Source organism: Stylophora pistillata, chromosome 9 (assembly GCF_964205215.1).
Source record: "Stylophora pistillata chromosome 9, jaStyPist1.2, whole genome shotgun sequence".
Taxonomy (NCBI): domain Eukaryota; kingdom Metazoa; phylum Cnidaria; class Anthozoa; order Scleractinia; family Pocilloporidae; genus Stylophora; species Stylophora pistillata.
In genome coordinates, this window is record NC_142527.1 from 5,747,701 (window position 1) to 5,763,741 (window position 16,041).

Below are 16,041 nucleotides of genomic sequence, written 5' to 3' on the forward strand. Positions count from 1 at the left end.
CAGTGGAATCCTCTTCCTAAAGATATAGTGCACGAACAGGATTTTAACATTTTTCGTAGTAAACTTAGAAAGTATCGTAAAATTTCGTAAAATATGTATATATATATATATATATATAGCGAAATTAATGACAGGAAGATCGTTTCGCCGTTACTCTGAGTTTCACGCAGCTTGCGCTGCGATCGTCAGACGGTTTATATATATATACTTTTTTTTTTTTTACCTATTTCTTAATGACTCTTTAATTTTACATTGTAGTATAATTATATATTTTATGTTTTATGTAGGGAGCGTCCTTGATAGGGAAAACCTCCGACGCTTCCTTTTATGTATGCTTATAATAAAATTGATTGATTTGAAAGAAAGAGGCTTCATTTGTACTGTGATCGATTATGTGACGAGAATCCAACTTTCCAAAGCTATGAACACTGAAGATCTTTTCCTCGAATGTATTTGATAATTTATCAGTTCCTAGCATTTCCAGCGATTTTCATGTTAAATACATTTGATAACAGTTTTAATTTTTCATTTAAATAATCCCAAATTGGCAGTAGAAGTGTTTGATACTTAGGGGGGGACCAAAGGGGTCAATGGAGAGATTTTACCCCCCATCGCACAGATCACGATGACAAACATTCTGGCCGTTATGCTCTGAAATTCAAATTTGACTCAGCTATACCTTCTCCTCCCTCACCCCTCCCATTTGAAAAATGTTCCCAAAACCCCAGATCCTAAGAATACAAAATAGTATACAAGTGGTGAAATGTCTATGGTGTTAACTGCACACGATAACAAACAAGGCCGTGTTACCCTTAGAAATATGAAATTTCCCCGAATTCCGAGAAATCAGGTAATTTTGACATCAAATGCACAAAATTTCAGTCGTTTTTAAAGAAATATCTTTATCTCATGCTGGAGCAACCAGAATTCTAAAATTAGCGGGAAACAAGCTTGTCAAGCTTGCAGTTGTTTGAAGAAGAGAAGGAAAATTCTACGCCATATAGAATTCTTTTCTGTTAGCGCTTTCTAAGTGCAAGTTTCTTACAATTGTCTGAGGAAAAGGGGAAACAAAAAGGTAAAACCCGCGGTAATTGCCGCTGCGAGTTTTCAGGAGAGTGTCTTCCAGGTGCACGGATCCTACAACGTAGATGTGACCTAGGTTCATTTTCCCCCTCTCTCCCCTCCCAAAATAAGTATTAATCGTTGGTGATTATTGAAAGTCAAGCTAGATCCTCTCCTTGATGTCATTTGCTTGTTACCATATTTTAGTCACCGGATTAACACTCTCTAAGGTGAGACTAGAGCAAACTACCCATCCATTTTGTCCGTTTCCCTACCTATTATATCAGTGCGTATTTTTGTCTCTGATCATGCAAATCACACCTGCAAGAAAATGAAAAGTTCATGGGGACAATGGGCCAATTTTCACGCACAGATAGCTTACTGTTTCGAGACAGCAAGTTCAGTTGTACCATGATCAGGAAATCCAACCTTCCAAAAGGGATGAACGTGGTAAAGTCTGACGTTGCATTAAATGTTTAAATAATTAAATGTTTCGTTTTTTGGATGCTCAAATCCATCATTAGTTATAAATTAAAGTGTTACGTTTCAAACCGAAATACAGTCACTTAGTTTTGCTGATATTTTTCTCTTCGATGATGCAAATCACAACAGCCAGAAAATGAAAGTTTATGACGACAGTGAGCCGCTTATCGCGCAAAGATAGCTTACCGTTTAAAGAGAGAAACTTCGATCAGTTGTGTTGTGGTAGATCTTGTGGTGCAAATCCAACCGTTCCAGCGAGAAACAGTGAAGCCTTACTTTCCCTGTAAAAAAAAAGGCACATTTTAAAATTTATTTTGGCCTGTTCAAATCCATCATTAATTATACAATTGTGACGTACAAAACCGAAATGCTATGTACTTATTGACTGACTGGTCGGGCCGGACGGGAAAATGTTGGCTCTAGGTCACGACGTACGGACCTCGCTGCGCTCGGTCTGTGCTTCATAAATGGGAGGCAAAAATTTTCGCGTCCGACCCGACCAAACTCAGTGAATAAACATTATGTGATCTTACCATTAACATTCCATTGACTAAAAATCTAGGACGCAATAGTTAGGTACACGAGCGAAAAAAAATTGTTTTGCATTAAATCTTTTCCTTTATATTTTCGATTTTGAGCACAGAGAGGGGGGAGGGGAGGGGCGGGGCGGGGCGGAGGGAATAACAATACAGCGTGAAAGCGGAAGTTTCGGAAGGCTGGGAAAAGTCCTGACTGGAAATCAGTACTTTCGGTTATTTCATTCAAGCATCAGCCAGATAGTCAACATCTTGGTAAGTGCGATTGATAATCTTTTATAGTCACTCGGTTTTAGTCAGCTGTAGTTATTGATTACCTCTAAAGAGGTACGACTCTGGTGGGAAAGCCCAGTGAGTGCTTTTCGATCATTGTGTGTGCACTTTGTAGTTATGTCGCGGTGTGAAAGAATCGTCACTACACGAGTGAAATACAATCGTCTTACAGCGACTTTTTTAAACCTCTGTGGCTTTATACCCCATGATTTATCCTCATTAGCTAAGATTATTGAGTATCGCTCACTTTGAGAGGCTGATGATCAAAAAACTAAAATCAGACCTGTTTATGATGTGGACTGTCCCTTGCTGATATCATAGGAAATTCGTGGTGCTTTATATATCCAGTGGCTATAATCTGCATCGGTAATTAGCTTGACCTTGTTTTGGAGGGTTCAACAAACGAATCAAAGATCTCAGTAAATACGAATTGAGTTTCCGTTTTGTACTCAAGCATTTCATAGCCGAGATACCCTTCGCTGAAATCTTTGGATTTTTGCAGTTCTACGGTACAGACTTTTCCTAAGGGCGTTATCTCTTTCTATGTTTGTTAAAGCGCCTGAATCTCGAAGAAGATAAGTCAGGCTATGGCACTGCACTGACGCTCACGAAGAAAGATGTTTTAAATTCATTTTTTCTTGGAGAAACTGAAACTTGTTGAATTCTGGCTATACAACATCATTGATTTCCCAAGATTATGAATCACTCTGATGAATTGCTAACGCTTCAAACGTCAGCTCTAAGGTGGATAAAACGTGAAGACATTGGTAGCTCATGTGAATTTGGGTTTTGAACTTTATGAAGTCACGTGAAAACTGGGCAGATCACGTTGGTTCACGCCACGCACATGAAAAATCACTTATTAGGTAGAAAATTCGAACCTCCTTACAGTTATCTAGATCGTATTCGATAGTTGATTAGTTCCTATATCAGTGATTTTGTTAAATACTTTGAAGAATCACAAATTGCCAGCAGCAGTGTTTGTTTCATTCCCGATTTTTTTTTTTTTTTTTTTTTGAGGGTAGTGGGCAGCTGTACACAGGCTAGTATTTTTGTCTTCGATTATGCAAATCGCACCCGCTAAAAAATGAAAAGCTCACGACTGACAATGAGTTGATTATCCCGCACAGAGTACTAACCGTTTAAAGAAAGAAACTTTAGTTGAACTGTGATCGATCTTGTGATGAAAATCAAACCATTCAAAGGGCTGAACACTGAAGCCTGACGTTCCCAGTTGAAAAAGAATAACATTGATTATTTTGGCGCGTTTAAATCCATCATAAAAGTAATAAAAGTGTGACCTACAAAACCGAAATAAATTCACCGAAATAAAGCTCTCTTGTGTAAACTACTCATTAGCTCTCCATATCTTCCTCCTCCTTCTTTCTCCCGTGGTATTCAATTTCTGTTTTGAATTTTCAAAAATGTGGAGTTTTACCCTCGCCATCTTCTGTGGAATTAGAGATATATTTCTAAGTTATAGTTTCAAAAGTTTTTTGAAATGCCAATCATTACTTCAAGTCTCGTACATATTGAATCACTTGGGGGGAAAATAATCTTTTGATATTTTTCGCGATTGCATTTGATTTTTGATCAGTTCCTAGTTTCAGTGATCTTGTGAAATACTCTTGATCACAGTTTTTATTTTTCGTTCAAATAATCACAAATTGGCAGTAACATTGTTTGATACTTGTGGGGGGGAGGAGGGGCATCCAAAGAAGTCCTTGGAGAGATTTTACCCCCTATCTCACAATTTATAATTGTAAGGCATTCTGTATCCTCTTAAAGTCAAGCTTGACACAGTTCTGAACCTCCTAGCCCTCCCGTGTGAAAAATATCCCAACACTTCAGATACTTAATAATTAGTCCGTGAGTGCGAGCTGGATACGGGATGGCTTTAAACAATCTCGTATCCACCAAACGTGAAAGCAATAATTGTTTTATTACATTTCATTGAATCTTAAACGTTTGGATTTTTTTCAGAAAAAGTTTTCAGTTTCCAACACACATTTCAATGCATTTCCATACAAGATAAATCGAAAATGAGTATTAAAGCACTTGAATGAACCAATTCGAACACTAGAAACGCAATATTCAGAACTGGTTATGATGAAAAGAAAAGCTGTGGGGTATAAATGGTGTTACCTCCACATGATTGCAAACGATTACAACGAGTATATATATAATGCGGTGTGGGTCTTTTACTACTGATTACAGACTATTAAAATGAACCCATCATTCCCAAATGCGGTTTATTTGGCTCTGGCCATGTAGTCTTGGAAGTCAAATTTCCCCGAATTCCGAGAAAAATCAGGTAATTTTGACATCAAATACAAAAAAAAAAAAAAAAAGAAAAAAAAAAACAGTCGTGTTCGTAGGAATCTTTCCATCTTACGTGAGGGAAACAGATATACTAAATTAAACGGGAAGCAAGTTTTTTACCGTGTACTTCTCATGATGCTCGTTATACTTGCCATGGCGCCAAACTAAGCTCGCACAGAATTTTGGTCGAAGGCGCGAAGCGTTAGAAATATAAACAAACATCTAACAAGAAGACTTTTTATGGCGATTTTAAGTGAAAATCAGCGGAAAGTGGAAGGAATTATTGAGGGTAGTTATAGTGTTTTTGTATCTGGAAAAGCCGGCAGTGGAAAATCGTTCTTTCTGCGATATATTATAGAGAAAATTCGACGGAAAGGACTACATTGTTTTGTAACAGCACCAACTGGCATCGCTGCACAGAACATCGGTGGTATAACCATCCATTCATTCGTATATATTGTCAACGGTAACAGTGTGATGCGACTTTTCATAAAAGTTTTCCAATTAACAAATGGTAAACACCACAGCGTACACTATTGAGTTATGGATGCACGCGGGAGGTTGCTAAGCACGAAAGAAGCGTAAGAGTCGCTCGAGGCGATAGCCGAGAGCGACTCTAGCTTCTTGAGTGCTTAGCAAACCTCCCAAGTGCATCCATAACTCAATAGTGTACGCTGTGGTGTTTACCATTTGTTTTATAACATAACATTGATACATTGTAGCTAAAGAGTTCCCGTTTATTTAACAAATCTTACGCGACCAGAAAAAACAAGCGCGCGCGGAAAAATAGTCTTTGCATTTGCTCACGTCAGCAGCGTACACCCATGGGCAAATGGGGAACGCTAAATTGACCAATCAGAGCGCGCGCTTTACTTTGGTTATGTTATAATATTCTGTTGAATACAAAAAGATTTAAAGTTACTTTAGCTTTAAAAATTCAAAATAAAGCCTTATATGCTTGTCATAATAGCAGTCATTCCAGCGGTTTTCTTTCTTTTAAAATTTGAAAGCGAATAGATTAACTTTAAATGATAATAAACACTTTAAATACTTACATTTTGTTATGGAAATCACTGCAAGTCGAGCGTGAAAGTAGTTCGCGATCCCCAATAAATTTGTTCTTGCTGTTACATTTCTCTTCCGAGCAACGAGCGCTGTTCCTAGCAATTTACAACACGTTTCAAACGGCTGAATTCCAACGGTCTCACTCCCCGTTGTTTTTCGCCACTCCGGGGCTCGTCCAGAAAACTCTCGCGCCTTCGGCACTCGCCTGCGATACAAAGCGTCAACGGTAAACAATACTAAAAAAGAAAATGGCGGAAATTCTAACTTGCGAATGAACAACGAATAAAACCAGGTTAAAAAAAATAATGTTTTGCCATGTTCCCTTGGCCTAACGTTCCCTTTTGATAATGGAGGAGAACATTTTTTTATTTTTGCATGCTCAAATACATTTTTAGTTATAAAAGTGTGACGCACAAAACCAACTGAAATACTAGTAATAAACTCAATCAATAAGTATCTTTCATTACATCGCTCGCAGCGCCCGTGGGCGAGATAAAGCGAATCTTGTTTTTCGATTGGCTACCCGAGTGGGCAAGGTGGGCTCATCTTGCCCGCTCGGGATTTCCCGCACTGATCCAGCGTATGAAAAAATTGAATTAGAACTAAGTTGGTAATTCTTGGACAATTTCGGCGATGGAAACGCAAAAAGCTGCACAAGATAGTCAAAACAAAGAAAACAGAAGCGACTCTCGTGAGTTTGTTGTGCTGCAAAGACAGTTGGCTTTCTTTCCCGTTTCTTGAAGTAAACAAGTTATATTAATATTCTTAATTCTTACTAATGCGAAATCTTTTTGCAGTATGATAAATATTTTATTAACCGAGCTTGTGAGGTCAAGATGGCTGGACATTAACCTCGTTCTTTTCTCGCATTTTCATGGACCTTGACCTCGTCTCTGTCCATAAGAATTTTAAAAAAGAAACTCGGCCAATATCCAGCCATCTTGACCTCACGTTCGGTTAATAACGCATATATCATATGACCTCTAATTGTTGAAAATCTGAATCTGACGCGGAAGACGGGCACACCAGCACGAAAGAAAATTCTGTAATAAAAATTTTCCTTTAATTTTTTTTGATTAGCCTAGAGGAGGGAAGGAGATAAACTAAGACACAAATGATCTGGATCCCCAAAACACTGTGGAAGCCGAAGTTTCGGAAGGTTGGGGAAAGTCCCAACTGTAATGCATTATTTTTGTTGTTTCACTTTCAAAACATCAGCCACAGTTATAGTTCTTTAGTAACTCTAGAGAGGTGAGGAGCTTATGGGAACGCCCAGTAACTGCTCTTTCGATCTTTGTGTTTGCGCTTGTTATGTCACACTGTGAAAGAATCTCTAAACGTCAGCTTTACGATGGCCAATTTGCGTTAACAACTTAGTTGACTAAACCAATTAACAAATGGTAAACACCACTGCGTACACTATTGAGTTATGGATGCACGCGGGAGGTTGCTAAGCACGAAAGAAGCGTAAGAGTCGCTCGAGGCGATAGCCGAGAGCGACTCTAGCTTCTTGAGTGCTTAGCAAACCTCCCAAGTGCATCCATAACTCAATAGTGTACGCTGTGGTGTTTACCATTTGCTTTATAACATAACATTAACACACTGTAGCTAGAGTTCCCTTTTATTTAACAAATCTTACGTGACCAGAAAAAACAAGCGCGCGCGGAAAAATAGTCTTTGCATTTGCTCACGTCAGCAGCGTACACCCATGGGCAAATGGGGAACGCTAAATTGACCAATCAGAGCGCGCGCTTTACTTTGGTTATGTTATAAATTATTTTGTTTTATCCCCGTCGAAGCATGTAGGACTACAGTTTGTTTACTTACCGCCTTGATTAATGTTATTGACAGTAATTATTTTGTTTTACCCCTGTCGAAGCATGTAGGACTAAAGTTTGTTTACTTACCGCCTTGATAAATGTTATTTAACGTAATTACACGTGATGGACATTCTCATAGAAAACGCAAAAACAAATGCTGTTTCACTTTTACATCACGTGATAAGATGAAAGAACGACAAAGCTAGATCCAATGACAAATGGTAAATACCACAGCGTACACTATTGAGTTATAGATGCACGCGGGAGGTTGCTAAGCAGGAAGGAAGCGTAAAAGTCGCGCGAGGCGATAGCCGAAAGCGACTTTAGCTTCTTGAGTGCTTAGCATACCTCCCACGTGCATCCTTAACTTAATAGTGTACAATGTGGCGTTTACCATTTTTTTTTATAACATAATATTGATACATTGCATCAAAAGAGTTTTCTTTTATTAAACAATTCCTACGTGACTAGAAAAACAAGCGCGCGCGGAAAACTAGTCTTTGCATTTGCTCACGTCAGCAGCGTACACCCATGGGCAAATGGTGGACGCTGAATTAACCAATCAGAGCACGCGCTTTACTTTGGTGATGCTATGAAATCACTTGGATAACAGTTTACTTTCACAGCGTAACAGCCACACAGTCCGTTTTCAAAAAATCTGTGGTGAAGGTTATTTTATAAGTTTCACCGAATTTACTCGATTGATTTCTTCGGCTTTCCCAATTCAAGTCCATTTTCCATTTATTTCTTATTCTAAGTCGATATTGTGGACTCATACTTGATAGCTCTTTCAGCTCAGTACTGAAAAAAGTCGACCCTACCAGTTTTTTCTAGTTCACATATAGCTTCCTTTTCGTTGTGACTCAAAGTAAATCCAGACTATCTAGTCATTTGTTGACTTGTGTAACTAAAAATTAAATGTTTCCCTAATTTGAATCAAATAACAGGAAAGGATAGCAATGGAAAACCTAACGATAGAAACCATGATAACTTCCTTGAGCATAGCCATCCCTATTGCCGTATTCCTGCTAAACTCAGATCGTGTTCAGAAGGCTACTGAAATATTCAGCGAATGCTTGATTTTGCTAAATAACACCAACCAGAACAGCAAAGACCAATTTATTTCACCATGTTACAGCACCATCTACACACTTCTCTTTTGCGCTTATCTTCGTATCTCCGACTACATAAATGCAGAAAGATACGGCAGGAAACTTCTTGTCCTATGCAACGAGTCTGGTCCCTTAGTAGGAGAAGGAGATATAACCATGGCCCTAGCAGGGGTAGTTGAGAGTCAAAAGAGGTTTATAGAAGCCAAACAACTTTATGAAAAAACGGTAAATATAAAGAGACAAACTGGTGATAAAATTGGAGAAGCAAACGCCTGTGAAAGACTCGGAAATATCTTTTATAAACTTGGCGAAAACGTAAGAGCGAAAAAGTATTTTGAGAGAGCCCTTGCCATAACAACCAAAATTGGCGACAAAAGGGGAGAAGCATCGTGTTATGGAAACCTAGGAGCGTTGCTTAATTCGCTTGGGGAATACAATAATGCTATCGAGCATCTCAAAAAAGGGGTTATCATCAGAACTGAAATTGGCGACAGGAAAGGAGAGGCAATCGACTACGGAAACCTAGGTACTGTGTTTCAGTCGCTCGGACAATACGACAAGGCTAAAGAGTATTACAAAAAAGCGCTTGTCATCAGAACTGAAATTGGCGATAGGGAAGGAGAGGCAGCCGACTACGGAAACCTTGGTACTGTGTTTCAGTCGCTCGGGCAATACGACAAGGCTAAAGAATATTATGAAAAAGCGCTTGTCATCAGAACTGAGATTGGCGACAGGTACGGAGAGGCAGCCGACTACGGAAACCTAGGTACTGTGTTTCAGTCGCTCGGGAAATACGACATCGCGAAAGAGTATCTGAAAAGAGCGCTTGTCATCAAAACTGAAATTGGCGACAGGAAAGGAGAGGCAGCAGCTTACGGAAACCTAGGTACTGTGTTTCAGTCGCTCGGGCAATACGACAAAGCTAAAGAGTATTACAAAAAAGCGCTTGTCATCAGAACTGAAATTGGCGACAGGGAAGGAGAGGCAGCCGACTACGGAAACCTTGGTACTGTGTTCCAGTCGCTCGGGCAATACGAGAAGGCTAAAGAATATTATGAAAAAGCGCTTGTCATCAGAACTGAGATTGGTGACAGGAAAGGAGAGGCAGCCGACTACGGAAACCTAGGTACTGTGTTTCAGTCGCTCGGGAAATACGACATCGCGAAAGAGTATCTGAAAAGAGCGCTTGTCATCAAAACTGAAATTGGCGACAGGAAAGGAGAGGCAGCAGCTTACGGAAACCTAGGTACTGTGTTTCAGTCGCTCGGGAAATACGACAAAGCTAAAGAGTATTACAAAAAAGCGCTTGTCATCAGAACTGAAATTGGCGACAGGAAAGGAGAGGCAGCCGACTACGGAAACCTAGGTACTGTGTTTCATTCGCTCGGGAAATACGACATGGCTAAAGAGTATCTCAAAAAAGCGCTCGTCATCAGAACTGAAATTGGCGACAGGAAAGGAGAGGCAGCCGACTACGGAAACCTAGGTACTGTGTTTCATTCGCTCGGGAAATACGACATGGCTAAAGAGTATCTCAAAAGAGCGCTTGTCATCAGAACTGAAATCGGCGACAAAGGAGGAGAGGCAGCAGCTTACGGAAACCTAGGTTCTGTGTTTCAGTCGCTCGGACAATACGAGAAGGCTAAAGAGTATTACGAAAGAGCGCTTGTCATCAGAACTGAAATTGGCAACAAAGAAGGAGAGGCAGCAGCTTACGGAAACCTAGGTACTGTGTTTCAGTCGCTCGGGCAATACGACAAAGCTAAAGAGTATTACAAAAAAGCGCTTGTCATCAGAACTAAAATTGGCGACAGGGAAGGAGAGGCAGCCGACTACGGAAACCTTGGTACTGTGTTTCAGTCGCTCGGGCAATACGACAAAGCTAAAGAGTATTACAAAAAAGCGCTTGTCATCAGAACTGAAATTGGCGACAGGGAAGGAGAGGCAGCCGACTACGGAAACCTAGGTACTGTGTTTCAGTCGCTCGGGCAATACGAGAAGGCTAAAGAATATTATGAAAAAGCGCTTGTCATCAGAACTGAGATTGGCGACAGGAAAGGAGAGGCAGCCGACTACGGAAACCTAGGTACTGTGTTTCAGTCGCTCGGGAAATACGACATCGCGAAAGAGTATCTGAAAAGAGCGCTTGTCATCAAAACTGAAATTGGCGACAGGAAAGGAGAGGCAGCAGCTTACGGAAACCTAGGTACTGTGTTTCAGTCGCTCGGGCAATACGACATAGCTAAAGAGTATTACAAAAAAGCGCTTGTCATCAGAACTGAAATTGGCGACAGGGAAGGAGAGGCAGCCGACTACGGAAACCTAGGTACTGTGTTTCATTCGCTCGGGAAATACGACATGGCTAAAGAGTATCTCAAAAAAGCGCTCGTCATCAGAACTGAAATTGGCGACAGGAAAGGAGAGGCAGCCGACTACGGAAACCTAGGTACTGTGTTTCATTCGCTCGGGAAATACGACATGGCTAAAGAGTATCTCAAAAGAGCGCTTGTCATCAGAACTGAAATCGGCGACAAAGGAGGAGAGGCAGCAGCTTACGGAAACCTAGGTTCTCTGTTTCAGTCGCTCGGACAATACGAGAAGGCTAAAGAGTATTACGAAAGAGCGCTTGTCATCAAAACTGAAATTGGCAACAAAGAAGGAGAGGCAGCAGCTTACGGAAACCTAGGTACTGTGTTTCAGTCGCTCGGGCAATACGAGAAGGCTAAAGAGTATTGCGAAAAAGCGCTTGCCATCAGAACTGAAATTGGCGACAAAGAAGGAGAGGCAGCCGACTACGGAAACCTAGGTACTGTGTTTCAGTCGCTCGGGCAATACGATAAGGCTAAAGATTATTTCGAGAAAGCGCTTGTTATCAGAACTGAAATTGGTGATAAGGCAGGGGAGGCAGCAGATCTTACAAACCTTGGAATATTGTATAGAAATCTCGGAGATTATGAAGGTTCGGAAGTATGCTTGGAGAAAGCATTATCCATATCCAGAAATACTGGAGATAGATTAACAGAGTTCCATATTTTGAAAGGTTACGCCGTTTTGTATTTATTAAAAAACAAAATCAAAGACTCCCTTTCATGTCTTCATATATGTATTGAAAAGTATGAGGAGATGAGGTATTTCTTGGGCGGCACTGATGAGTTCAAAACATCATTTCTGGAAGACTCAGGAGTTTTTCCCTACAAGCTGCTAAGTACTTTGCTTTGTGTCACCGGAAATGTTCGTGATGCTCTTTATGTTGAAGAGCTAAGTCGAGCGAGAGGCTTATCGAACTTGATGGCAGAGAAGTACTCGGTTGAAACGCACATCTCTGCTAATCCACAATCTTGGTTTGGCATTGAAAATATTTTGAGAGGAGAAAAGAATTGTACTTGTCTTTACATTTCTTATTTTCAAAATGCTGTGCATTTGTGGATCTTAAAAACAAGCGGGGCCATTTATTTTAAACGAATATCACAAGAAGAGAATCTCTTTCAGGCTGGGTTGTCCAGAGACTTTCCTTTGAGTCAATTTTTGGCTGATAACTTCCGGAGTCTTGGTATTTTGCCCACTGAAGACTGTGAAGATCGGTCTTTAAATATTATTGAGTCGCAACCTCTTACCGACGAGAAAAAAAGCTTTGCAAGGGTGCGACTGGTAGAGGAGGACGAGAAAGTTATTTCAAGTCTATCGTTGTGTTACAAAATCTTTATTGCCCCAGTTTATGATTTGCTTGAGGAGCTTGAAGTTATTATTGTTCCGCACAGTAATTTGTACAAAGTTCCCTTTGCCGCCCTGAGTGAAAAAGAGGGGGCCAAATACCTCTCGGAGACGCATAGGATCCGTGTCATTCCTTCTTTGACGATACTCAAGATCACTCAAGACAGTCCAGAGGACTATCACAGCAACACTGGTGCCTTGATAATAGGCAATCCCAAGGTTGATTGGTTGCTGCCATTGCCAGGTGCTAAAAAGGAAGCGGAGATGGTCGGACAACTCGTGGGCGTTCCGCCCCTGGTAGAAGAGGAAGCAACGAAGCAGGCAGTTCTCGAAAGGATAAGTTCAGTAAGCCTGATACATTTCGCTGCCCATGGCAACGCCGAAAGGGGAGAAATTGCTCTCGCCCCCATTCCTCCTTTCAACAGTCGAGATGTTATCCCACCAAAGGAGGCTTACATGTTAACGATGGCTGATGTCTCACGAGTGAAAGTCAGAGCTAAACTGGTGGTACTTAGCTGCTGTCACAGTGGAAGTGGACAGATAAGAGCTGAGGGAGTTATTGGAATTGCCCGCGCATTCTTAGGATCTGGTGCTCGGTCGGTGTTAGTTGCACTTTGGGCCATTCCAGACTCAGCAACAGAGCAGCTGATGAGACAATTCTACGAACATCTCGTTGAAGGAGAAAGTGCCAGTGAATCTCTTCATCAGGCCATGAAGTGGATGAGAAATAACGGCTTTACCAAAGTGTCTGAGTGGGCTTCGTTTACGCTGATTGGAGGTGATGTGAGGCTCGATTTTGACGAACTGAGGTAAGATTCATTCATAAAAGGTAATAGAAGGTGGCTATGGCTTACCAGTCGCTAATGATTAAAGCCAACCATCTGTGACCTTGAATATAAAGGCTAGTTTGATATTTACTTGGTTTTGGAGAGTAACAATTGACGCTCTCTGTTTGGTGTTAAATATAGATTCTTGAAAGTGCCTCACCATCAATCAGATATACATGTAAGCGGAAACCATTCGTTTTCCTACGTTTTCCTATTGCGCCTGTTGTGATTGTATTTTGTTTTATAATTTGTTCTTATTTTCATTCGTTGCAGGAAAAAAGACCTTGACAGTTAAAGGGCGACTGATGACTCTAAGGAAACAGAGCCAAGAGACTTGTGGATGGATGAATTAAATAGAATAAGTAGAGAACAGACTCTAAATATTTTCTCACCTTCTAGTTCAAGTGAAAGGCAATTTTTGATGTTTTATTATTGTGTATTCGGCATCTTGAAATATTTATCCGGAGATAAATTTGGATATTTTGTGTTTTTTCTTTCCCAATGTTCCTCCGATGGACGTATTGCTTAGGCACTCGGGCAATGTTTTATCCTTCAAAAAAATTACAATTTTAAATGATGTTCTGGTTCATTAGTCTCGTCTGTTAAATTTGTCAAAACGAAAACGAGGCCATCTCCAGAAGTGTCACTGTGATTTATTTAGCAATTTTCAAGTGGTGAAAGAAAAATGTGTTTACAGCGCCAGCAACGTGACAACTCAATTTAACAACTAAAATTAAAAATCTACTGGCATATCCGAGCAGCCTGGGAGTCACACAAAGCGTGAGAAAAAAAATTACATTGTACCATGTGCACGGAGCATTGTTGACATGATGCCTTTTTGTAAAGTACAATCATTACAATTTAAGTGTTAAACGAGCGACCTAAGTCTGCAAGGGTTTACTCCAAAGCCATTTCGTAGGATTAGTCAACAGAACCTTTTAAGTACGGTATTATAGGACTGATTTTGATGTAGCATCTTTACAGAAACCCTTTCTTGGACACCGGCTTGAAATATCGAGAAAAGAGAATACATGAACCTCAAAATAGGACCAGGACAAATGTCTATTGTATGATTTTTATGAAGTGGAAAAAATTATGGTTGAATCATTTTGACTCTTGTTCGATAAGTCACTTGTAGATTGCAATTAAGGAGATGATGTCTGTTCGCATGCTTATATTAACAATTGCCTTTAATTTTTGCCTTTTTAAATTTTGCTGTTATGGCCATCAGCGCTTTCTTCTCGTTTCCACGTATTTTCTGATCATTCCGCGGAAAATACACACGATGCCCTTTTTTGGATGTGGCCTATGTAACTTTCTTAAAGGAAAGTAGTTAAGCAACTGTTTCTGTAACCACCCGAACGAGTAAAAATAAATGGTAGCTTAAGATACATCTTAGAAAATCTCTTGAACGTTTGACTCCGGCAATCAGCTAGCAGAGTAAAGCAGTAGCGGCAAGGAAACGGGATAAGGGATACATCTGGCGGGACTCGGTACCCTAGATAAAGGGTCTCCATGCTGTTCACTGACGCTTTCCGAGCTGAAACTAGAAGTGAAGGGCATGATCGCGATAAGTTTCCTCTCTATCCATGTTACTTGATACTCATTTTCCAACGCCAAATTTGTGATACTAAAAAAGCGAGGGTTTCTAGTATTCTGGGATCATTTCTTATTCCAGTATCAAACGTTTTCATATGAGAAAGACCATACCCTACTATGTGAGCCAAGCAAATTTTCCATCGTGAAGATTATCTAAAGGATTATGATTTTATAAGGTTATGAAATCATGCTGAATAATCCAAACATGATAGCTGAACTATAAGTATTGGTGCTTGATAGATCAAGTACCTCATTATTATGAACGTTAACAGCTGACTGACCGAGACTAATACCCGTTTAGAGGAGCAGAAGGTGTATCTTTCCGCACGGCCTTTAGAGAGGGAGGATCACAGGGGGGTCACAGCTCCCACTTTCCGTGTCACGTTCTCCGGCCTCCAGCGCTTTAGCGGCCTTTTACCTTCCCACTCCCGCCCTTCATTGAACTACTCCCATCTTTAGGAATTTTCCTTCACGATGGATAAAAAAGGGCGTCAGTTTAAAAACATCACACTTCGATCTGAAACGACTTATTGATTCCTCTACCTTAAGTCACAGGTGATTTTACCCAATATCTGTATGCTGTATACGACTTTCCCTGAGGCTTGGCAGAGGTTTCGCTTCCCTGTTTTCAGTTTTTTTGTTTGTTTTTCATGACCTTACCCAACGCGCTCTCTCTTCATAAATTCGTCTCTTTTAAAAGCGCAATCAACTCCATCTCTTCCTAATTTCGCCCATTTATTCCAAAAGAGCATTAGAGATCTTTCCAGAAATGAGATAGTCTCCGAGAATTAATAATAAGATTGAAAATTTCTCGAATTAATTTTCGGTAATGTTCGCATATAACCTGTTCGGCGCTATTTTAGCTCAACGGGGACTTAAATGATTAGAGAATTTCAGTAAAATGTAGGAAATGCCTTTTTTAGAGAGTCTAGCTAAGTGAATTTCCGTGAGAATAATCCTGGTACAATACCACAAACCTCCCCAATCGCTCCCTCGTTTAATTAGACAACGACAGTACAATAGCGATGATGACGAGGGAGCCTAAATACTAGATAACTGAGGTTGTGTTGAGAATTCAGCAATTTTTTATTATTGTTAACTTCAAGCAGCGGAAAAAATGAATTAAAAGGAACGAAGGTGGCACCACTGGCTGTTATCTGGAGTTTTGAGCAACAGTGGTGACGGTTGCGTTTGCAGAAGCAGTAACTATTCAAAGGGGGTAAGTTGCTAA

General features: G+C 40.3%; 2 protein-coding genes across 3 annotated transcripts in view; both read left to right on the forward strand.

Moving 5' to 3' along the window:
• Positions 1-90, forward strand: part of LOC148722915 (uncharacterized) — an 816-nt gene extending 726 nt beyond the window's left edge. Inside the window, exon 1 of the mRNA XM_088733444.1 lies at positions 1-90. This exon is cut by the window's left edge and continues 726 nt beyond it. Coding sequence (XP_088589570.1) covers positions 1-90 — 90 coding nt within the window.
• Positions 91-2,293: 2,203 nt separating this feature from the next.
• LOC111344936 (uncharacterized) lies at positions 2,294-14,602 on the forward strand. 2 transcript variants are annotated; one of them, XM_088733640.1, is made up of 3 exons: positions 2,294-2,336; positions 8,509-13,193; positions 13,485-14,602. In XM_088733640.1, the coding sequence occupies exons 2-3, from the start codon at positions 8,521-8,523 to the stop codon at positions 13,504-13,506; spliced, it is 4,695 nt and encodes a 1,564-aa protein (XP_088589766.1). In that variant the 5' UTR covers positions 2,294-2,336; positions 8,509-8,520; the 3' UTR covers positions 13,507-14,602. The 2 variants fall into 2 exon arrangements, with proteins under 2 accessions (XP_088589766.1, XP_088589767.1); XM_088733641.1 differs by lacking the exon at positions 13,485-14,602 and having other exon boundaries at positions 8,509-13,197.
• The last annotated feature ends 1,439 nt before the right edge of the window (positions 14,603-16,041 follow it).

Excerpts from the sequence above, each read along its gene's own strand:
- LOC111344936 (XM_088733640.1), top strand. The coding sequence starts at position 8,521 with ATGGAAAACCTAACGATAGAAACCATGATAACTTCCTTGAGCATAGCC. Across the intron at positions 13,194-13,484 it reads CTCGATTTTGACGAACTGAG|GAAAAAAGACCTTGACAGTT; the intron begins GTAAGATTCATT and ends CATTCGTTGCAG.